Source organism: Copidosoma floridanum, unplaced genomic scaffold (genome assembly GCF_036245765.1).
Source record: "Copidosoma floridanum isolate Cflo_tuat_1 unplaced genomic scaffold, Cflo_Japanese_pri ptg000034l, whole genome shotgun sequence".
NCBI classification, from domain to species: domain Eukaryota; kingdom Metazoa; phylum Arthropoda; class Insecta; order Hymenoptera; family Encyrtidae; genus Copidosoma; species Copidosoma floridanum.
The window spans coordinates 3,739,945-3,764,110 of NW_028321911.1; the positions used below are offsets into that span (position 1 = coordinate 3,739,945).

General features: G+C 31.8%; 1 protein-coding gene across 1 annotated transcript in view; it reads left to right on the forward strand.

The window, feature by feature from the left end:
- Positions 1 to 24,166, forward strand: part of LOC106644195 (regulator of G protein signaling 7) — a 750,859-nt gene that overhangs the window by 662,202 nt on the left and 64,491 nt on the right. Inside the window, exon 18 of the mRNA XM_089597569.1 lies at positions 4,958 to 5,389. Within this exon, the coding sequence (XP_089453695.1) occupies positions 4,958 to 5,389 (432 nt within the window). The remainder of the gene's footprint in view (positions 1 to 4,957; positions 5,390 to 24,166) is intronic.

Sequence of the window (24,166 nt, forward strand, 5' to 3'; positions counted from 1 at the left end):
TACACGTATGTTTTTCTGACAGATGATATCGAAACATTAAAAATATATGCACAATTGTATAAAAATCACCCACAGAATAACAGATTGGTTATTTTTACCGTTCTTTAAATGATTGTTTCAAAAAATCTCAACTTAACATTTAACCTTAGCAACAAGTCACAGAAAACTGCAATCCAATTGTCTGCAGAAATTTTTCAAGTTATTTCGTATGCGAAGATACTTTTAAATAAATCCATTCGATTTTCAAGTAGTTTCACGGGTTATTTTTTTCAATTTACCAAGAAAAAACCAGTTGACAGTGGGTGCTTGGGTACCCAAGTAAAATGTGATACTTTTATAAAATTATATAGTAGATAATATAATTATAAAAATAAATATACATTCCATAAAATGATATTGTGTACGAAAGTAGTACAATTATCGTTACACTGAGTATACCTCCTTTAGTTTAATGTGGTTTAAAAAAATATTCTTATTTTAACAAATGAAACATTATTAACAATATATCATGGGACAATACAATATAAACAATGTCCATTTAAGTAGTTCATCACACATGGGTTTTTTTGACAGATATTATTTAAGCATTAAAACTGTACTAAAAATACCATACGAAATACCTAAAACAAATTGCAGATAACTCAACTGTACCCTCTTTTAAATTTTTAATTAAAAAAATTCGCAATTCAACATGTAATTTTATAAAAAAATCACTTAAAATTACATTTATAAGATCTGCATTAACCCCCTAATTCTTGTTTGTATGAAAGATTACTTTTAAATTAACCTGCTTTATTTTCAAATAGACTTATATTTTTTGTTTTTTTTTTGTTTAATAACACGAGAAAGGAGAGGTCAAGTATGTGTAAAAGTGTGTATGTAAGCTGATATCCATGAAAGCAAAATAATTTCTAGTATTGCTGCATATTTTTGCGCTTCTCCAATCACTCAAAATCTTATTCTCAATCACAAAGAAGATTTTGTGAAAGAAAAAACGCAACAAAAATCAATTTTTGTATGTATACAGTACCAAAATATATATTTATTTTGAATATGAAAGTTATAAAAATAAAAAATGAAATAAAAAAGAAACTGAAAAAAAAAGATTTAACAGAAAAATAAAAAAAGAAATAAAATAAATGAAATACAAAAAAAGAAAAAAAATAAATAAAGTGATATATGAAAAAAAAATGAAACAAGAAATGAAAAAAGAAAATAAAACAAGAAATAAAACAAAAATATAGAAAATTAAAAAATTAAGCCAGGGGATATAAATGAGTAATGGGACCCATGGTGAGAACGAAGTTTTTGAAGCATGAGATGAGTATAAGGACATACAATTCTGAGGTTACAAGGGGGTTGGGAGACCCATAGGAAGAACAAGGTTCTATAAAAATTAGTACTGCATTCATGAAGCTCACTAAAATGAAAATTTGAAAAACAAATAAGAAAAAAAAAAACAAAAATAGTTCAGTTCTTACGATGGTAGAACTTCGTAAGTACTGTATTTATGCATTTTTTGTGTTAGAGAACTACATAAATGCAGTACTAATTCTCATAGAACTTCGTCCTGCCTATGGATCTTCCTACCCTGTTGTTAACTGAGGAATTGTGTGTCTTTATACTCATCTTATGTTAAAAGAACTTCGTTCTTATTATGAGTCCCATAACCCATGTACACTTCCTGGTTTGTTTTTTTTAATTCCTTTATTTTTTTTTACTTCTTGTTTCATTTAATTTTTTTATTTTTTGTTTTATTTTTTTTTACATTTGATTTCATAATTTTTTTTTATTTCATTTTATTACTTTTTTCAATTTTTCGTATTTCCTTTATTTGATTTCTTTTATTATTCTTCTATTAAATCTTATTTCATACATTCCCTTTTATTTTATTTCTTTTTTTTTTATTCGATTGTATCTTTTTAAGTCTTTTTTAAATTAATTTTACTTTTTTTTTTATACTTCAATTCATTACCTATTTTCCTTTTATTTTTCTTCTTACTTATCTTTTTACAATTGTATAGACAATTAATACAATTTTTGTTTTATTTTTATATAATTATTGAATTACATTTTAACATTATTTGTTTATTTAATTCAACATAATCGCCTCTAAAAACTATTACAATGATATGTAACTTGAAATATATAACTCGAACATATATTATACTATAATCTTGCATAATTTATTCATTATTTCTTCAATAAATTACTATATTTATATAATTATGTAACATTGTAATATAATTTGTTTGTCGAATTGAAAAGAAGCGCCCTTAAAAACCATCGATACGTTCAGCAACTCTATTTTATAGGTTCATTTTAATAATTTATTCATTTACCTAAAAATTTATTTATAACAGTAATTATTAGCATTATTTTAATGCCAAAAAAATATCAGGTTTAAAAAAAATTGGTCGGTATTTTATGCATTAAATGCATAAAATAATAATATTTAATGCGCAATAATGCGCATTATTCGATTAAATCTACATAACCATACTTATGCTAATTTAATTTTTTGTTTTTTTCAATTTATTATTTAGAAAAAAAATTTTTTTTTAGGAGGAAGAGACTTATAGTAAGCGACTTCTGTTTTTTGAAAATCTGTCGTTTTCAAAATTCCAGCCCCCCAAGCACGCGACATAAAGAACTTCGTTTAAATAAATAATCAAATAAACAAGTTTTTATTAATTGCATGTATTATCAGTGTTATCATGTAATATCAGTGAATGCATATGAAAATGAAAAATAAGTTACGAACCACACGATAAGAACAAGAAACCGAATCTCTAGAGTTAGCAGCGCTCGTAGCAGAGTGGGTGAGGTACTCGACTCGTGTGCAGGAGGTCGAGAGATTTAAATCTCTTTTTTGGAAAATGTTGTTTTTTTTGTTACTTATTTTTTTTTTTTTTTTTTTTTTTTAGAATTGTAGAAGAAAAAAATTCAAAGTTAAATGAAAGTTATTGTGGGAAAACAAAAATAAAATTCGTTTAAAAATGTTTTGCTTGGAAGTGTGAAGGGGAATGGTGGGCCGAGGTATGCAGGAGAGCAGCGTAGCATGGTTGGAAGATATAGGATGAGGGGAAGTGTGTAGGGGACTGATGGTGAGGGCAACAGGGTAAGGGGAAAAATACAATGAATTAACAAGAAGAGACTTCCGGTAAGCGACTTCCGTTTTATACAAGTCTGTCTTTTTTAAAACTCCAGCCCCCCCCCCCCCAGTACACGACATAAAAAACTTCGCTCTTAAAATGTGAGAAATTATATTAAAAATTACTTACTTAAAAAAAAAAAACAAATTAATGATAAGTGAGTAGACGTTTATTATTACATATCAAAGCTGATCTGCTATTATATACTGATTTCGAAATTTTTGAAAAAAAACGGTTACCAAAATATATTTTATTAGATTAAATTACAAATTTTATAAGATAAATTACTTTTTTATTTTAAGTATAATTAAACCAAAAGTGAACAAAAATTCATATAAGGAATATGTTAAGAACTAGGCTACAAGGTGAAGTAATCAGTTTCTCATTGTCAGGCCTGCTTAGAGCAGAGTGAGTAAGGAGCAATAGGGTTTAAACCTCTTTGAAAACTGTCTTTTTTTTCTTTTTTTTTTTTTTTTGAAATGTGTTAAAAGAAAAAATAAGAAAAATTCAAAATGTTATCTAATGTGGTGGGATAATGCTGTGTGGTGTGGTACAGTACTGGGGACTGGAAGTACGTCAAGAGGGGCAGGGTGAAGTGGAAGAATCAAACCAAAATCCACTTTCGTTACGCTTTTTCTTAAGGTCACAAATCTAAATTCGTTGATTAACTCTGTAGGGCAGAACGCGCCTATAGAAGTATGACGTCAAAAAGGGGTCAATTATGCATTAGAGCATGTACATAACTATAGTTATATAAGAAAAGAAAATGCCAGCGTTGCTACATATTTGTGCACCTCTTACCTCTTTAATCTTTAGGAATCTTCTTAGTCATCAACATCTCCGTGCTGTATACTCTACGAGGTTAAGTCTACTTGACGTAGTAACTTCCTAAAACTAAGACCTGCAGATGCAGACCCAACGCAGAAGCAGCATAGCTTTGAAATCTTAATTCTGCTTAGTATTTGTGCCAGTTTTTTGTCTTTTACTTTTAAAAGTTATCTGATCAAGTATATAAGCTTCGTAAGCCAGCGTCTTAAATAACTTGATAGATTGTGATAAATAATAGTTAAAGGGCACAATGGTCATATTATTAGTGACCTCGTTTTTTTGCTGTTGATTGCATACTGAGATTGTTTCATTTATTTCATTGTACTTATTTTGGAAATCATATTTACATACATACATACTTTCTGTTGAATCTTATTTTTTATTTTTATCATCATGCCTTGTCTTAAGGCACTGTACAAAACCAAGGCTATCGTAGACCTTGAGTCCATACCATCAATAAACTAAATTTTTATTCTATTCTATTTGATTATAGTTTTATCTCCTCCACTAAGAGAGATGATAGTCCCGAAGTCGAAAAATTATCCCCGTTACAAACAAAAAAATTGTGAAAGGATGAAACGAAACGAAAATAAAATAATGTCTCTGTAGAATCGTGTATGAATAATATATTAATGGATAAAGATGTAAGCTTTGTAAGACTGTTAAAAAATTTTTTTTCATTTTTAAAAAGCTGTATAAGCAATTATATTCTTTATAACATTAACACATTTGAAAAAAAGAAATACAAAATTTTAGTATCAAGAATAGCTGCTGTTAAAAAATGTTATTTTTTGAGTTCTGAAAAATTTTTAAACAAAAATAGTTAGTATAGAAATAAATGGTATATAAGTTGATATAATTAATAATGCAATGAAAATAATTAAAAAGCATTTAATCATTATATAAATTTAAAATAAGTTGCCAGCCATACTATTATAAAAAGTAACCAAATATATTATTTGGTATGATTGCAGATCGATAAAAGCTCCTCTTATGGGAGTAACAGCGATTAAGGATGAGTTACCAAGGAATTTGACCACTGTACACAATGATATTATAACATGTAACTTGAGCATGGACAGTGACTGTGCTGTAACCAATCAGCCTTTTCAAAAAACTAAAGGTGCAATAGAGGTTGGAGAATCAGCAACAATAAGACTATTATCACAACACCAGCATGGAGACAAGCAAAGTCCTGTAGAAGTCAAAATGCTTAGTAAAACACCCATTGCCGCTTCCGTATTACAAACTCAACCAGTAGAGAAGTTTGAAATTGATCAAGAAGATAAAGCTAATGCAATAGTGCAAGTTAATACATCTGAGTCAGCAATAGTGACATCTGATTTGATTTCTTCTAAGGATCAGCAAGACAATAATGTTAACGAAGTATGTCCATGGGAAGATGAGTGAGTTATTTGTTTTATAAATTTAAAATATTATACCTCATTACGTTTTAGTACTTATGTTGTTTTTATTTTTTTTAAAGTAACGTTCAAGGACAAATTTGTCAATTTACTTAAATTATTCAATGAATTTATAGTTGTTAGCAAATAAATTTTTTTAAAAAGAAGAGAGATCAGGAAGAAGATCTTTCTAGATACAAGACCCTTTATACTTTTTTGGGCTCTAGGAATCCAAAAATACATTTTGTTATTATTTGTTATTTTCAATGTATTCTAATTGACAGATTTACTGTGTAAGGGATAAAAATACACCCTATTACTTATTAAACTATCTTTCAACTAATTAAAAACTGGATCTGAGCTTTCATAGTACAAATATTCATTTACTTATTTATTGTTATTTCTTTTATTTACTCAGAACTCTCAGTTATAACTAAAATATACTGGTTTAACAGATATACATTGATATCTCTAACTGCAGTCAAATTCTTGTTCAATAAGTGACCACTACTCTACAGGGACATTTAAAAGTACTTTACAGTGTATAGCGTTTTTCAAATCCAAGTGCATTATTAATACCAGTTTTCAACTATTTGTATGTAAAATGAGATCCTTTACAAAAGTATTTGGTTTCGGCCCTTTTGAAAAGATTTTTCAGTAGCATAGGCTGCTACAGTGTGGCTTAATGCTGATTAACAACAGCATAGCAACAAGCTTTCTGTCAATAACCATATAAACACTTGTTATTGTGTAAATAATACGTAATTACTTGCCTAGTATTAATAACAAATAATAACAGATAATCTTACGTAATTTTAGAAAATTGAAGGTCATAAATATGCTGGTATGTAGCAAAAACTTTTAAAAATGTCAAGCTGTACAGAACTAGTACTCTGTCAAAATTTTGAAATAGTATAAATTAGGCTTTAGACAAACAGAAATAAAATAATATCAATTGATTACATAGCTAACACTTACTTGCAATAAATTTTTAACATTATGCTTTTTTCCAAAAGTTAGACAATAGGGCATAATCAAGAAAAAGTGTCAAAAGATGTCCATATCTGCCAAAATAATATCAATAGGTTATGGTAATAACTGCAGGTAATAAAAATTTACTCTCCGTTCACGTAAAGCTTTGAATAAAAACTTTTAAATGGAGTGATGTACTTCCTAGACGGAGGATGTAGATCGTTAAATAAAAAGATTTTATGACTCTTGATGTTCTGTAGTAAATCAGTGGTTTCGTCTTAAGTTGCATTCATTTTTAATATTTGCGTTCATCATTGTGTTATGCATTTAATAATATGTTTTTGACATGTAATCAACCTAACTTCTTGTGATAAAGAAATAATTCGGTTTTATGTTAGTTTTTTATTTCGGGCTCCATTAAATAAGTTTGTTGTTAACTACATAATATTTTGGTTCACAGTTCTACAATGCTAAAATGATAGGAGGTCATCTGTTGGGCTCTATTTTTCTGGTGGACAAATTTTTTGGCTCCGTTTTTCAGATAAAAACCGTCCAGCCGATTAATTTTCCAGATAAAAATTCTCCAGCTAAGTAATCTTCCAATTTGAAATTTCCTGGAAAAAATTTTTTTTGATTATGACAGATTTCGAAAAAAGGATAGTCATGCTAACGAAAACGTATTTCCGTGGGTGCAGATATTCTGATATTTCTTCCACTTTAACTAATCGCTGTATCGAAAAATTCAATGAAGTGAACTCCAAACCCAGTACAATGACACATGTGTTGAAACTATGAGAATACAACTGCATATGTTAGCAGCTTTGGCATTCATTCTAGTCGATGATGTTCCCTTACACTAATTGATTAAAGGATTATAAGTGACAAAAAAATATTTTCCAGTGAGTTACAAAATATTAATGTAAATACTGATCTACTAGGATACGAAAAAACTCATTATTACTATGCCGAGTAGTAAGAGGAAAGCCAAACCTATCATTAGCTAATGACATTGTTCAATTGGAAAAACAGAATCTAAAAGAATTTTTGAAATCATTAAACAATTCAGCATAAAGGATGATCCTTACAATAGTTTTTTCGTGGCTCTAATTTTTTTTATGAAGAAGATGACAAGCAATTTAAATCCTTACCGTGTAATATAAATCTATTATCTGGTTTATGTATTTCTTAAGAGTATGAAATCGCTTTTTTATAAAGCTAAGATGTGCTTACATTTTTCAATTCTTTATTCAATATTTAGAATGTATTTTATATACTCTATTAAAAAAACTAATTCTTAGTGTACCTCTTATATCGAAGATTTCATTGTATAAATTCTCTTTTTAAGAGATACCCCTCTCTAGACTCTTGTTGTTCTGCATTTAACAGTCCTCAAATATCTTTCTGAGTTCCTATATTTTTTTTCTGGCTTTAAGATTTTAGTTTAGCTAGGGATAAAAAATCTTAGAAATATTAAGGTACGAAACTTAGTGATAGAACCAATAAAAAATGATTTTTACATTTATGACCTTTTAAGTTATAAAGTACCATTAAGTTTTTACCTTTTTAAATAAATCTAAGTTTCAACTGCACTTTTAAAGTATATTTTTTAACTGTGGTGCCAGATTAGCTAAATATTTTAACTGTATCTTAACTGATAAATACTGAATGTTCCTTACAAAAAATTCAAAATTTATTTACTTGTTGGATTAATAAAAAAGTGAGTTGACACTTTTGAAAAAAACATGAACTAGAAAATAGATATATTTTGAACGCTTAAAATGTTGATCATTTGTCATCTTCTTTATTGAGTTAATAAGAGCTACAAAAGAAATTGTCGTACCATTTTTTTTTTCCTCAACTGTTTGAAAGATATTACAAATGATTTTCGATTTTTCACATCTAACTAAACAATGTCATCACCAATTTCAGATTTGGTTTCCTTCTTACTACTTTGTTTAGTAATATTAAGACTTTTTTTTTAAATTTGACCAGGTGAGCACTTATATTAAAATTTAATAACTCTCTGGAAAATAAGCTCTTATTGCTAACATTACACCAAATTACTATTTTAACTTTTTTTACTCATCTAAAGTCATTATCTTTATCCAAGATGGGAGGAACACCACGAAATTTTTATTTTTTTTGACGTTTCTAGTAATCTTGACTATTTTATAATTATCTTTAAAAAATGCCATTGCATGATGTTCAGAAGTATGTTCTATAGATTACAACGAATTATGTTTTAAACGCTCAAGTGGTATTTCATCATCAAAAGTCTTAAACTAAGTTATCAGCCTTAACTTTCTTCTTGTTTACAGTTCCAAAAAACAAATAATAAGATTTAAATTCATTAATCTTAATTTTAATAGTTTTTTCTTTTACTTATATAATACTTAGTAAAAGAAATTTCAAAAAAATGTTTCATTTTTTCTCTATTTTTTTATGTACTTTTTCAAAACTTAGTGTTTAAAGAAAGAAAACACAACAAAAATTGTTTCGTTAAAAGTCTTTTTGTTAGGTTTTAATTTGTTCCAGATTGTTGGATACAGCATCTAGCTACATAACTCTTCAATTTTCTTTGAAAATAGAAAAGAGTACAGTCTGCAAAATAATACATGAAGTGGTACAAGTAATGTGAAATATTTTCTAAGAGATGCATATGCCTGTGCCAACTGTTTGTACAGTCATCTAATAAGCAGTTATAGTAGTAGTATGCCTGTGCCAACTGTGTGCAGTGTGTTATAATAAGCAGTCACAGTAGTGGTAACATTATTTTTCTTGTAGTTGGAAGGAAAATATCTGGATGCACGTCACAGAAGCAGCATGAATGTAGGACTCAGTAATATTTTTACTTAGACTACTTTTGCTAACTTTAACTCCCCTTTTATGGGGGGCATGAAACGAGTCATAGATTCACCCTAAAAATCGCGTTAATATAACTGTAGGGTGGAGCCACTGCCGGCTTCACAGTTTATATTCCCTGTCTCGTACAGAAAACACCGTGTTGGAGTCTTACAGTTTTTTGTTTTTTTTTGTTTTTTTTCGTATTTACAGCTTCCGTACAAGGAGCACAGCTTCGATTTGTCCCCTACTTTACATTCTAATGAAATGCATCCATACTCTGAGTAGTGAAAACATCTAGTTACAGTTAGTCTTTTTCTTATATCTTAGGACACAAATCTCACTGTAATCATGCCTATGTGCTTGACTGTTCCATCTGCTGTTTCATCTAGTGGTACTTACTTCACTCTTTGTCTTAGAGCGTTTGCTTACAGGAGTTGGACCTTGATGTCTTGATTAGGATCTTTGATCACTGCCCCAACAAATTCCCTAATTTCTTTTTCTTTAACATAATGTCCAGCTCTTGAATCTCAAGCGTATAACTACCCCCTTGTATAGAAACCGTACACCATCCCACACTTCTACCAAAACATCGCAGAGAGATTTGGGGCTCATACCTCCAATGCTTTAAAACGCTGGAAGGACCTGCACATACAACTATTAACCAGTATGGCACAACGAAGATTTTTACTCAAATGCAGGTACGCGAGGGTACTTCCTAACCACATAAAAAACCTCTACAATAAGTGTTCAAGTGTCAATTTCCGTTGCAAACCGATACATGCCGATTTCAACAGAAGTACCTTACATTTCTGTCAGAAACTTCTGAATTTCGAAATTAGCGACATTAACACACATATTAGATTTTTGCAAAACTCAATTTCCCGTTTAAAAGATCACATCGTGTCATTAAAATTAGACTACAATATTCGTGAACGACATTATAAATTTGTCAACATCAAACAAAATACCATCTACAGAAGATCTAATCATACGTTACATAAAAAATTTGAAAAAATCTTACCAAAAACGAACACCACAACCAGTAATAATGATTCAATACACAATTTAACGAATATAGCCATTCCTAAAATTGTCGCTGAAATTGCATCTCTTGGACCGAATTTCAATCTCCCATCATCTTTTCGTGAACGCGATTTTTTATGTATCATCAAAAACCTAGAAGTTGGTCTCTCACACCTCGATACGAACGATCGAGTAAAGACCGAAATCCGTGACAAATTTTCTTAATATTTGGTTAATGCTTGTTAACAAAAGCCAGCTATTTCTAGAAAGGACCGCCAATATGCAAAAAATTTAAAATCAACAAAAAATTTTCTAAAAAAAAATCCCACTATATTTTTCACCTCTGCTGACAAAGGCAACGTTACAGTTTGTCTCAAAAAAAGTGACTATACGGAAAGAATGCATAATTTACTGTCTGATAAATCAACGTATAAAATTATTTCAAAAAACCCATTAAACTCTCTACAAAAGTGAACCTCTAACATCTTAAAGAATCTCAACTCTAACGGCTTCCTTTCTAGAACATACCATCCCAACGCTTTGTCGCTCACAGATACAACTCTAGCTAAATGTTATGGCTTGCCAAAAATTTACAAGGTCGATGCCCCTTTACGTCCTATGGTCTCTCTTATCAATAGCCTTACATATTTTCTAGCAAAAGTAATTTACGATGAACTCAAGAAGTCAGTCGACGTTCCAATATCACACATTAATAATAGCTTTGAATTAAAAAACAAACTAAAAAATATAAAACCCACTACTAATTATAGACTAATGTCTTTAGATGTCAGCTCCCTATTTACTAATATTCCTCTAGAGTTGGTACTACGGAGCATTGATCGACGTATTGTGACCATAATGAATAAATGTCGAATCCTGGTTGATGACATTCGACAATGTACAGAATTTTTGTTCAAAAATACTTTTTTACTTTCGACAACATTTTTTATCAACAAATTTTCGGCACGCCAATGGGTTCTCCTATTTCACCTTTGTTTGCTGACCTTGTAATGGACGACCTGGAAAATGATTGTCTTTCCATCTTAAAAAATAACTATAATATTATTCCATCTTTTTATTTTCGTTACGTGGATGATGAATTACTTTTTATTGATGTTGACCATATTGACCAAATTTTAAATATTTTTAATTCATATCATCCCAAACTACAATTTACATATGAAATGAAGATTGACAAGAAACTCAACTTTTTAGACTTGACGATAATAAGAAATTCTAATTATTTTAATTTTGACTAGCTTAAATAACCTACATCTTCTGGATGAATCTTAAATTATTTTTCTGGTCATCCAGTTAGCTATAAGAGAAATACTGTTTTTAATTTGGTTGATAGGGCGATCTTACTTGCCAGTACACGTTTTCACGGTGTGAATATTGCTAGGGTGAAAAACCTGTTGATAAGAAACAATTACCCTTTTAACTTCATTAATAAAAACATAAAGGTCAGATTAAAAAGACACAAATATAGTATTCATAACAAAAGCACTACAAACACCTACCCTCTATGCAAAATTGGCATACCATATATTGACAATAATTTTGAAAAAATTTCAACCATATTAAAACCCTACAATATTGACACTTACCCTCTTATTAACAATAAACTGCAGCATATCGTCCGCTTAGGAAAAGATACAACGAATAAACATAAACAGACAAATGTTGTATATAAGTTTTATTGTAAAAATTGTCCTGCGTCATATGTGGGTGAAACAAAGCGAGTGGCAGAGGTCTGCATCAGTGAACATAAAAAGTAAAAACTCCGATTCCGTTGTTTAAGCACACCAAATCAATTTTGAATATGAATTTGATTGGGATAACTTTAAAATCCTTGACAAAGAATCCAATTACGAAAAAAGAATTATTTCCGAAATGCTTTATATAAAACTCGACAAACACAACATCAATAAAAAGGAAGATGTGCTTTCCTTTAATAGAGCATACCTTCCTTTACTACGAAAGTTTAAATGTCCCGATCAAGTTCATCGCCCTTTACCATCTACCTTTGCGGCTCCACCTATATAAGCGCTGGCTTGTTGTAATTTATTGTCAGTTGACAGCACGACAGGTGACGAGAAAGTCAACCAAACTTACGAATTCTCGCGTACCTGCGGTAACAATTTACATAAAAATTTATTGTATTTTTGTGTTTGAGCCTTCCAGATCACTCATTGTGTGTTTTTAATTTTAACTTTGTAGCCTGATGAGGCTGACGCATATTGTCAACGAAACGTTGCGCATCAATAAATCAACGCAAGAAAATTTAAATACACTTTACTTGTATTTATTTATTTTCTTACATTTTGCCCCTAACGGATCACTGATCACTTTGAATTTCCAAATTCACCGGAGGGCACTGATATATACTAACAAATCATTATCCCCTTATATATTTTCACGATGTTTATTAACTTCTTCGGCTTTCAAGAGCAAGGCTCTTTTTTTTATAGCAACCTCACTCTATAAAAAAGCTTTAGTTCCTTTATGGTTAAAGCCAGTCTTCATTGACTTTAAAACCTCAGTAAAGGTTTTCCTCTTCCGATGTTTCCCAGAACCTTTGACTTTATATCTATTATATTTCTGCAGCTGTTTTTGTAGTTCGAGAGAACCTCTTCTCGCTGACATCTATATATTCTCTTTTTCTTAGAGAACACAGCTTGTTGTCGTTTCTTAAGGCTGTATAATGGTCGTCTGTTTCTTTGAACTCGCTCTGATTTCTTAAGGGCACGATTCAGAGTTTTTTTTCACATGAAAATGTAAATCTTTTTTTTACGCTTCCTCAGTTGCAAGGATTAAAAATACTTTTTTCAAAAATAAACATATTTATCTTCTGTAAAAAAAAAATCTTATTCCATGGCTGCAGCTAATTTGAGGTACTTTAGAGTAGCTTTAAGACCATTTTTAATAATCATTGCCGTGTTACCATACTTCTGGTTCATAGGTTTCAAAATTTTTTTAAAAATATTTCTAGTGTCAGACTAGACTTCTTTTATTTCTTAGCTATGCTTAAGTTTAAGCTCTATGCCACTATTTTTTATAAAAGTAAGCTCTACTTGAATCTAGCTGCTATAGATGCTTACATTACAGCCATTGTTGGTGTTACTGTCTATACTGAAAAGGCTTGCTCTTCGTTCTTTATCTTTAGAGGGCCATAGGCTGCTTACTAGTCCCTGTTGACTATCAATAACAAGTTTGTGGCCCCTTCAAAATCCTTGGGTTTTGTGACAGTTACTTGTGTTTTCACTGGATCGAAACTTCCAACAAATTTATTTAAAGAGGTTGTTGCCTAGGGTCCTTGTTTTGCATGGATAGTTTTCATTGTAGTTCTTCCTTTGTAGCATGCGAACTAGTTGTTACGTTTAAGCAAACAATGCTTGACAAACGCGGGGATCTTAATATCAATTGTTCGGGAATTACTGAGGATCAATAAACTGTTGAGTGGTAGTAGTTTAAATAGCGTTTATTTAATAGCGTATGTATTTACAATTGCGGTAAGTGGAGCTCAGAGCGCAATTGATGTTGGCTCTTTGCTTGTTAAGACGTATCTGATTTATTACAATAATAGCGGAGAGAATAACTAAAGTTAACTATACAAATATACACTGTAGTCGTTATATAAGTCAGGGTAGAAAAAGAGATAAGATAAGAAAACATGAGTTCTGAAATTAAAGTATGGATAAATTTAAAGTGAAAGTTATAAAATTGATAAGTGTGACTTTGAGATGATGAAGCAAAGATAAAGCTATTACAATTCCAGGAAATATAACTATTGCATTTAACGTATTGTGCTAAAGAAAATTAGAAAATGAAAAGAGAATTAAAAGTTTACAATTTGCATGAACACTAGTGAAGGCCAGTACTCTTTTTTCTAGAATAAAGATCTCAAAATTATTAAAATCAACAAAGCAGCCCTTTTCGTTACCAAAGTCAAGTGCTACTTACTCGGACCAGCAAAGAGTCACCTCGTAGTCTTATTTGCTGAGGCCATCCCGGCATTGTATATGAAGTGAAAAATTGGTGATTTTGTGAAATAAATTCTTATGTAGCCATACTATAAGTGCCCGAGGGAGATAAGAAATGCGCATACATACCCATTACTAGAACAGACAATCTAATAAAACAGAGATAGTAAGCACAGATTAGTCAGCTCACTGTGACTTCTCCATTAAAAGAGTGTAGAGCTATATAAGATGTGGTTACTTGGCATAACCTGGGCTCCACCGTCTTGCCTTACTGACTAACACAGTCCCTACCCCAGCAAGTAAAAGATCTTTCCACTTTCCTGTCACTAGAAGCAACTCTCTGGTATGCCTGTGATAGTTGTGTGAGTCAAATGCTTGTGTCTAAGAATAATGTTATAACTATTACTTACCTACAACAAGCATCCAGGCCATCTTATGGTGAAAATGTAAAGCAGAAAGCATGAAGCACAGGGAGCCCCAGCACATATATCCATATCAATGAAAGCAAGAAGCTCAAGGCTTATACCCTCACAAACATACATATTCAAACCAACACTACTCACACGCCTCACCTCTTATCACACGCCAATGCCACGCATACCATCCCGACTGGCTTGTTGCCTCTTAGCACTAAGAAGTGCTCCTCTCTGCCACCTGGAAAGCACCTAGTATAAAGAAACTCACTTAAAAGAATAGCAGCAGTAGAAGAAGAAGAATTACTAGCGGCAGTAGTATAAAAACTAGTAGTAGAAGTAGCAGTAGTGGTTTTCTTTTTTTTTTTGTGGACAGAAGGGCAATACATTAAGGCACACCGCAAGGACAGCGGTAGTGTGGAACTCAGTAGATTTTGTTCATGAGAACACCCATACCCACTACCCCCCACCCCCCCATGCTGCGTGGCTTTAGTTTTCCACCAGGGAGACCATTGCGTCTCATAGCATTAGCGAGCAAGCTAGTCACCAGCTGCTAAAGGTGCCAATCGTCTTGAGTCCTAGAAATGACTCGGAGTCCCTGAGGACCAGCACCCGTGTCAAGCACTTCATAGTAGGCTGCAATCTTAGCAAGCTTTGCTAAACACTTGATGCTTTTATTTGCTGAGAAGTAAAAGTACTCAGCGAATAGTGAGTCAGTATTAGCTCACAGTCCTTTAAAAAATTTGGCATTTTTACTTTTGCGCTGCTTCAGCTTTTCTCCTTGCTTCTTCTAACGCTCGTCTGAAAATAGGGCAGCGTGCACTGCCAACTTCGTATTTTATGTTACCTGTCTTGCAAAAGAAAGACCGTGCTGTACTACTGCAGTCTTTTTTACGCTTGTTGCAGCTTCCAAATTTAAGGCACAGCTTTGGTCAGTCTTCTTCTTTACAGTCATGGAATAAATGACCATATCCTAGACATTTGAAGCACCTTGTTACCACTAGCCTTCTTCTAACACAATAAAAGACGAATCTAATTTTGACCTGGCCTGTACATTTTACTTCTTAAGCAACTGTTTCGTTAAGAGTTACCAACGCCGCTCTTTGTTCTTTACCGTTCGGCTTGAAGAGTGAAATCTTTAGATTTTGTTTTTAGTAAGTAGTAATCTTCTCAATGCGTTCCTTAATCTTTTTTTCTTCAACAATACTGTCTAAAGCTCGGATTTTAAGCATCATTTTTCGTGTAGTAGTAACCACTGTTCCTTTACCTCCTACTGACTTTTCCGCATCCTGAGTAAATATTTCAATATTCTTAACTCCTTGAGCTTTAAGAAGCAAGTTCCTTTTTATGGTGGCAACAATACTTTGGACCACTGCTCCTGTTTTTCCAGGGTTAAAGCCCGCTCTCGTTGATTTAACTACCCTGGCAAAGGTTTGTCCTGCTTTGATCTTTACCAGGATTTTTGTCGTGTCATGACCTTTTTGTTGGACACTGCTACAATTAGATAAAACCTCATTCCTATCGCCATTGCTTGTTTTCTTATTTTATAAGGTCACTGCTCTGATTTTATCCAGAGCAGTGTACCGAAAGGTATCTCGTCCGCGATCTACACGAAGCCGGCACCGTTACAGGAACAAGTTTTGTTTCTCGCAACTGGGCTCGGATGTATTAATACCGTCGCGAGTACTGATTTTCGCTTTAATTCTGTTAGTTCTTGCTCTGATAGCAACACTAATGTGGCGGATAGTGGCATGCACGAAAACAAACTTAACAATTTTCAAGAGTCTATGGTTACCAATACCGTGGCGGATATTACTGCACGCGTAAACAACTTCAAATAATTTTCAAGGATCCTCGGGTACCAATATCGTGGCAGATATTGGTGCACGCGTAATTAACTTTAAATAATTTTCAAAGATCCTCGGGTACCAATATCTTGGCGGATATTGGTGCACGCGTAAACAACTTTAGTTATGGGTCTGGCCGAAAAAGATTGCAAATTGAAAAGAAAGAATACTAGAAAATTATAACTTTCACACTTACTTTTATTTATATATAACTGGAGTACATGGCGAACCAGTACGAGCCGAGGTGAATGAAGAGGTCTTTGCTACGCGCTCGTGGAGGACTGAGTGATAGTAGAGGCGGACTCTAACTATTCAGTCGACCGTTCGAGGGTGGAAAACAAAAATTAACTGGGTCCTTACCTCGTGGTAGACTGGGGGGTAGCAGAGGTGAACTCTTACTACTCAGTCTACCGTTTGAGGGGTCCTAGTTAAGAGAGTCTCTGGGCCTTTTTATAAGGAGTAGTAGACCTCAGTGACGCGCTGGTTTGATAACAACGCAGGAGAGCTTGCCGGGGAAAAATCTTGCAAAAATGACAATAGCCGAAAATCTCATTGGCTAGAACTGCTCTAGTATAGCCACTCGGAAATTGTCACTTCCCACATCCGGTTCACTCTCCTCTTTGCGCTCAGAGAAGGGAAGGAGATTCACTTGCTCATGCCCTTCCTTTCCCTTATACATACGAAGTTGACAGGATTTTAATATGATTTGACCTTAACATTATGACAGGATATTAATTATATTTACTAATGCTAAGCGACGGTCGTTTGTTTAACTAAACTCGTTGCAAAAAGACGTGGTAAAAATCGCTTGACAATTCGATTGATGCTTGGGTGAACAAACGATTGGTGATTTATTAATTAATACTCCTACTTAAACGCCAAAACGGTGGCTACGGCCGTAATAACTTATAATTAGAATATAGGTGGCGGTATTTATAACAATAATAATAATAATAATAATAATAATAATAATAATAATAATAATAATGCTAACAATAATAATAATAATAATAAAAATAATGATAATTATAATAATAACAATAATAATAATAATAGTAATAATAATTGTAAAAATGATAATAAAAATAGCAGTTGTTAGAATAAGAGTGCTTTGCCTGTCGCTAGTTAACATAATTTGTTTTGCCGGTAGTTTGAGTGTTTATGATGTTACAAAAATAATACGGAATTTTGGTAGAATTTTAGTCAACATGTTTTTCTGCTGCTAGTAGTTGGAAAGAAAGTCGTCTCGTGGTACCCTAGGAAAACAGAAACTCTGTTACCCCTAATGGTGGCAGGCTAACGGACTCTCTCTCCGAGTCAAGAAAAGGGGAAGGATTACTTTTCGTTTTCCTCAACATTTGGAGAAAAGTGTTTGCAATCAACTAGATGACAAATTAGACTATTGCAGTATGTTTATAAAATTATTATTGCGATGCAAAAAAGGTTACTCTGTAAATCATGAGCTTGCGAACTTGAATGGTAAAAATCGGAAAATCCCTTGAAGGTTACTAATGTTGTGTACCAGGTTTGTTGTAGTTAATATGTAATGTAGTTATTTGCTAGTAATGTAGTGTGTACTGGTTGTTTGTGACGATTCTGGCTTTCACTAATGTTTTTGCTTATTTCTATGTATTAATTCTAAGCTATCCTAATGTTTAACTTTATGTTAAACTTTAAATATATTTGCATTTAATATTTCAGTTTAACTGTTCCCAGTTAAACTTTTGGATCTACGGTTGTCAAAAAATATTTTGTTTCTCATTTCCGGTCAGCATAGGCCAGCGTGCATGTATATAAATCATCATTGTACTGCAGGTATCAGTAACTTGCAGGTGATTTAACTCTTTTCGGATGCACGTTGGTCCTTGCTCAAATGCTTTTAAAATAACATTCCTAGGGATGAAGCAGGGAAAAAATTATCAGTAATTTTTAGTTTACCGACGTTACAATTGAATGCTTTCTCATATAATCATGTTCTTATTACTGTTTTTCTAAGCTAGACAAATCTGTATAAAATCTCCTCCTTAAATTATTAATTTATTACTAAAATAGAAATTTGCATTACATAAATTACGTTATTTATTTTAACTATTCCTAAGACTTTTATTGGGATTATAGAAGCATCATCCCAAATAACTTTATCTACTTTTCTTATTTTTTTTTCAGATTCTAATTCCGACAACGAAATCTCTACATTGTTTAAGTCTTAACAGTAAACGAAATGTTCTATTACTGGCCATTCTTTTTAGAAGAAATATTGATCTTTTTATTCACATATAATTTTAAAAATCGTTATTCGATCTTTATTTTATTTATGGTGCATTAAATTAAGCATTTGAGTAAAAAAAACATTTCCTTTAAGGCTACTGTTTTCCTTTATATTAATTTTTGTTGAGACGGGTGAATTAAAATTTTCACTTGATTTAGCTTCTAATTTTAAGATTTAATTTATGTGTCAAAGGGCACAATTTTGACTACTATTCATAAAATCTTCCATTAACTGATTTTTATATGTATCCCAAATTTAATGTCCTTAAATATTTTCTGATATTAAAAACCAGGCAAAAAATTGTTGTTACTAATATGGTTATATAACAGTACTGGCTTCCTTAAAAATGTGATCTATTTGGCTATCGTGTTCGATAAAACCCGTAGCGATTGCAGTATCTTTAAATAACAGATATATTGTCGTATAAAATGTCCTTAAATCTTTGAATAATGTTGCTTTATTTACTTTATTTAATATAAATTTAAAAAAACATTTCATGATCTTTAGAAAATACTATACTTAATTTTTCTATTGGTGTATTTAATATTATATTTTTTTGTTTTTGACTAATTCTTAGTTGGTGATCAAAAATGTAATACTATGAGATGCTAAGATATTTTATTGATTTTCCAAAATCAACAGTTTTTTTAAATTCAAACCATGATGTTAGTGGTGTTTGCCATTTTTCTATTGTATTTTAAATACCATGAACATTAAATACGATTAACGCGTCCGTGGAAACAGTTTATACTCTAGCAAAAGCACTTTTAGCCTGTAGAGTTTAAAAGCTCTTTCTCGATCATGGGTGGGGAGCTATAAAAAGGTGAAGCCCTATGAAGAGTGCAGCGCGAATACATTCACAAATTTCTTGTATTTCTAGACGTTTGTTGAAAAAAATCGTGTTCCATACGTGCGCTATTTTTTTACTTACTTTTTTTCTCAAAAATTGAAGTTTTCTCATGAGGAATAAGATATAGAGGATCTGCTTCTATGTCTAGCGCTCTTTTGTTCGCTTTAATTTTTGCAAGTGCCACCAAACGCATGATACTTTCCTTGGCTAATAAGTAAGTGTACTAAGTGCAGCAAGGATACAAATTAGTTCACACTCCTTTAAGAAATTTGGCTCCTTTACTTCGGGCAACTTTGGCTTTTCTTTTGGCTTCTTCTAATGCTTTTCATAAGATGGGGCAGATCCTACTACCAGTTTCGTGTTTCGAGTCTCCTGTCTTGCAAATAAAACATCGAGCTCTACTACTGCAATTTTTTTGCTGTCTTTGCGGCTTCCACATGTAAAGGACAGCTTTAATTGATCTTTTTCTTTGCAGTCATAGGATACATGTCCATATTCCATTTCAAACACCTTGTTACAGTAAGCTTCTTTTCAACATTGCAGGAGATGAATTCATTATTTAATCCTTACCTTGCATGTACGTTTGACTTCTTTGACATTTGTTTTGTTGAGAATTACCAACACTATTATTTTTTCTCTACCATTTGCCTTAAGGAGTTAGACCATAAGATTTTGGTTTTGGTTTCCGATGATCTTGTAAACATGTTTCTTAATTTTTTTCCTTAACAATACTGTCTCAATCTCGAATCTCTAGCGTCACTTTTCGTGCAATAGTTTTTACTATTTAATACCTCACTTCCGACTGTTTCGCACGTTGCGTGAATTGAGCAATATTCCTAACTCCTTTGGCTTTTCAAAGAAAATTTACTTTCTTGGTAGCAAGAACGCTTCAGACAACAGCTCCTTTTTTGAGGGTTGAAGCCTACCTTCATCAACTTGAATGTCTTGGCAAAGGTTTGTCCTTTTCCGACCTTTATCAGAACTATTATAATTCTATTATGGATTTTCTTTTGGGCACTCCTACTACTAGGAGGGATCTCTTACCTTTTTCTATCGCTAGTTACTTTCTAAAGGGCAGTGTGAAGAGCTTTTTTGATTATGCTGACAAAAATTATCTCGTTTCTTTTCCCTGTATTGTAGTAAAGCAAAACCTACCTTTCACTGCTAACTATTGTACTTACTTAATACTTACTTTTTTTTATTATGATAGCTGCTGATTTTAGATGTTTCACAGCAGGTTTTGGCCATCGTTAACGACGTTGGCCATGTTGCTATACTTTTCGCTTTTTAATTCAAGTGTTTTTTTAATCTTTTCTGTTGCAGACTAAGGTTGCTTAATTTTTTGGTTCTGTTTTTTTTCAGCTCTACATTATTTCCTTATATGGGGACAGATATTCTTGCGTTTGATTGCTGAAAACGGTGACGTTGTTTTCCTTAATACTTTATTCAATAGTCCCTGTTAACCATGAGAAGTGTTTTTGTGGCCGTCCCTGGAATCCAAAGAGCCTGCGGCAGTCACCTGGGTCCTCACATGATCGAAACTGCCAGCGTACTTTAGTATCTTCTATATTGCCTGCTGACCAGTAAAAATTAGTACTACGCTTTTTTACTAAGATAATAATTTGAAAAGGGTCAACACCACGGTATCAGCCCTCTCTGTTTTTAGAGAGGGGTGCTGCTGGCTCAAACTGGCCAGAAGTTGCCACTCTCCCTTAGTTTTACTTGTGGAGAGTTCCCTTGCGTTGGGTTTTAAGTGTGACAGTAATAACTGTGTCTAGAGAATATTAATGTAGGCAAATTACAAGTACGTCAGAAAAATGAGCCACACGCATACAACCTCATGACTAAAGCGGAAAACTCACCAATATAAACACAAATAATTAAGTATAAATTATATGTTACAGTTATTAAAAGAGACATACCTTGAATAACGAGACTGAATGTTATTTCCCTGTTATTAACAGACTGTGTTGACAACTAGATTAAAAGATTTATTGTGTGTTGATGAAAATAATAATAATCTTTGTTATTTACAAACAAACATCATTAACATCTATAAAACAACATTATAAAAAAATATTCTTGCTTCTTATCACAATAGAAAAGCTATAATTTTGATTTTAAGTGCTGGTGACCATAGATTATAAATCGAACATTTTGTGTGTCACCAGAATATCTACACCAGATAGGCATATGTGTACAAAAACTCACATGGCTACCTCAACGTACAAAATCGTAAGGCACTCATTTAAAATTTATTATATGCTTAAATAAATAAAACGTGCAAAGAAAAGAAACAAGTAAAAAATCTTTAGATTTTTCTAACACACAAAGTAAGAAGTGAATATTTTGATAAAGATGATAATGTACAGTTTTCTAAAGAATATTTAGAAGATATAATAGCTACAAACATAACCTTTACTACGACAAACTTAGAGCAATCATTAAATTAACTATTAGAGAAACTATTGGAAAAAAAACTGCAGAACAGAATATGGAAAAGATAGTTGCAGAATTTACGATTAAACAACTCCATAAGGAAAATTCGAATGCTATTTAGTGGATAACTTCTTTCAAAAAAAAATTTGAATGACTTAAAGTTAATTCAAAGATAAAAAATTAAAACCCTAAAATCATTTATTAACAAAAGTACGATAAATTGGTACACCTGCACATTGCTTAGGCTTACAGTCAAATCAAAATTGAAAAATTAAAAACATAGTTTTTGTAAGACGTTTGCTAGTAAAGGCTGAGCCCCAAAGAGAGACTCAATGCAGTTCTTATAGTAAACAGGTACATTACTTGAATACTGTACAAAAAAAGAGATACATCTCATACAAGTCAAAGGAATTATTGACAATGAAACACCCATAGACTTTATAGCTATAAGCTAGCCAAATTACGTATCTGACAGTATAAATACTGATAAATCAAATAAAACAGAGGACCTCTACAACAAAGTGGAAAATATGGAATATCTAGTGAAAAAGAATTGTAGAATAAATTGAACTAAACCATACGCTGAAGAAAAAGTTGAAAAAATACGCTGTAAGATTTGCACTAATAAAGGAAAAGAAACGCAGTACCACTCTGAGTTTAAACGCTGGCTCAAAGACTAAGACAACAAAGGTACTTATATCTAGCAAGTAAATAATTTAGCATTGTAGGCAGAATTGAGCAATAACAGTCCAAAAAATTATTAGTCCCACCATTCATTTAACTTAAAGATAAATTAAATGATACTTTGACAGTAAAGGCAATTCGTATGATCCAGGATCCAATGTATCTATGATGAATTTTAAACTTATCAAATAAAAATGTAATAAACACCAAAAAAAACCATCTTTAAAATAGTTAATGATGTGGTAACAACAGACTTATTAATAAAAGTAAAGGCAAAAATACTAAATGCAGAAGATAACGTTAATGTGTTCAAAGTTAATAATAATGCTTGCAAAAATAACTTTCTTATAGGATTAGACTTCATAAAAAAATTCAGATCGATACAAAATAAGAAATTAAAGTTAGAACAAAAAAGTTCTGAATCTCAAAATCTAACGTATAGAGTAAGCTTCAATTAAAATTTGGAGACAAATGCATCTAATGTGCTAACAAACAACACTAATAACAACTGGAAAACAATAATACTTGATATAATAAACAAATATAAAAACATATTTGCAAAAAATAGGAATGTTGTAGTAACAGTAAAGGATTGTAAGGCCAGGGTCGACGTCAATAAAAAAAATGTAGCAAACGACCTTCTAGGTGCACAATTAAAGACAAATGATAAATAGAGGGTCAAATTTCGAAGCTACTAAAAATAAACGTTATAGAGAAATCGTATAGCCCTCTTGCAGCCCCAGTATTATAAGCATACAAAAAAGATTAAAATAAACCAGTAGAAATGTGAGTGCTTGGGTACCTGAGTATGGAGTTATACTTCTATAAAACTATGTGATGGACAAATTTAATGATAAATATAAGTAAACCTTTTAAAAACGATTGAGTTCGTAGGTAGTAAAAATAATCGTTGGAATTAGTATACCCACGTTATTTACAGGCTTACTATAAAAGACGGTATGCTTCTATTGAATCTTTTGATTTTTTCAAGACAACTACCTACTGCCTACGCTGATTACATCTCTAACGTTACACTCACGTGTGTCATGTAGGCTTATACACAGTTTCCTAGTTTATATGAAATACTCAAAATATAATTGTATCTAAATTGAAAAACTTAAAAACACGCTTGTAGCACGCACTAAAAATTACAAAATAATTCGGACATTTAGTTTGATGACTCAAGAGTTTTCCTTTTGCCAAATCTTTATTAGATCGCAGGTAATCATAAACAATTTCAGTTCATGATAAATGATAAATAATTACTTGTGCGAAATGGTTGTAAGTAGGTAAATATCTTTATTAAGTGTAGCTTATAAAAGCATTTTGAAAGAATTAAATAAAATCATTGTATCCTACCACTTCTTGATAGGGTAACATTACACGCCAGTAAATGTCCCTTCATAACGTACATCATACATAGATTTTTGAAAAAGGTATTGTTCAAATCAAACAT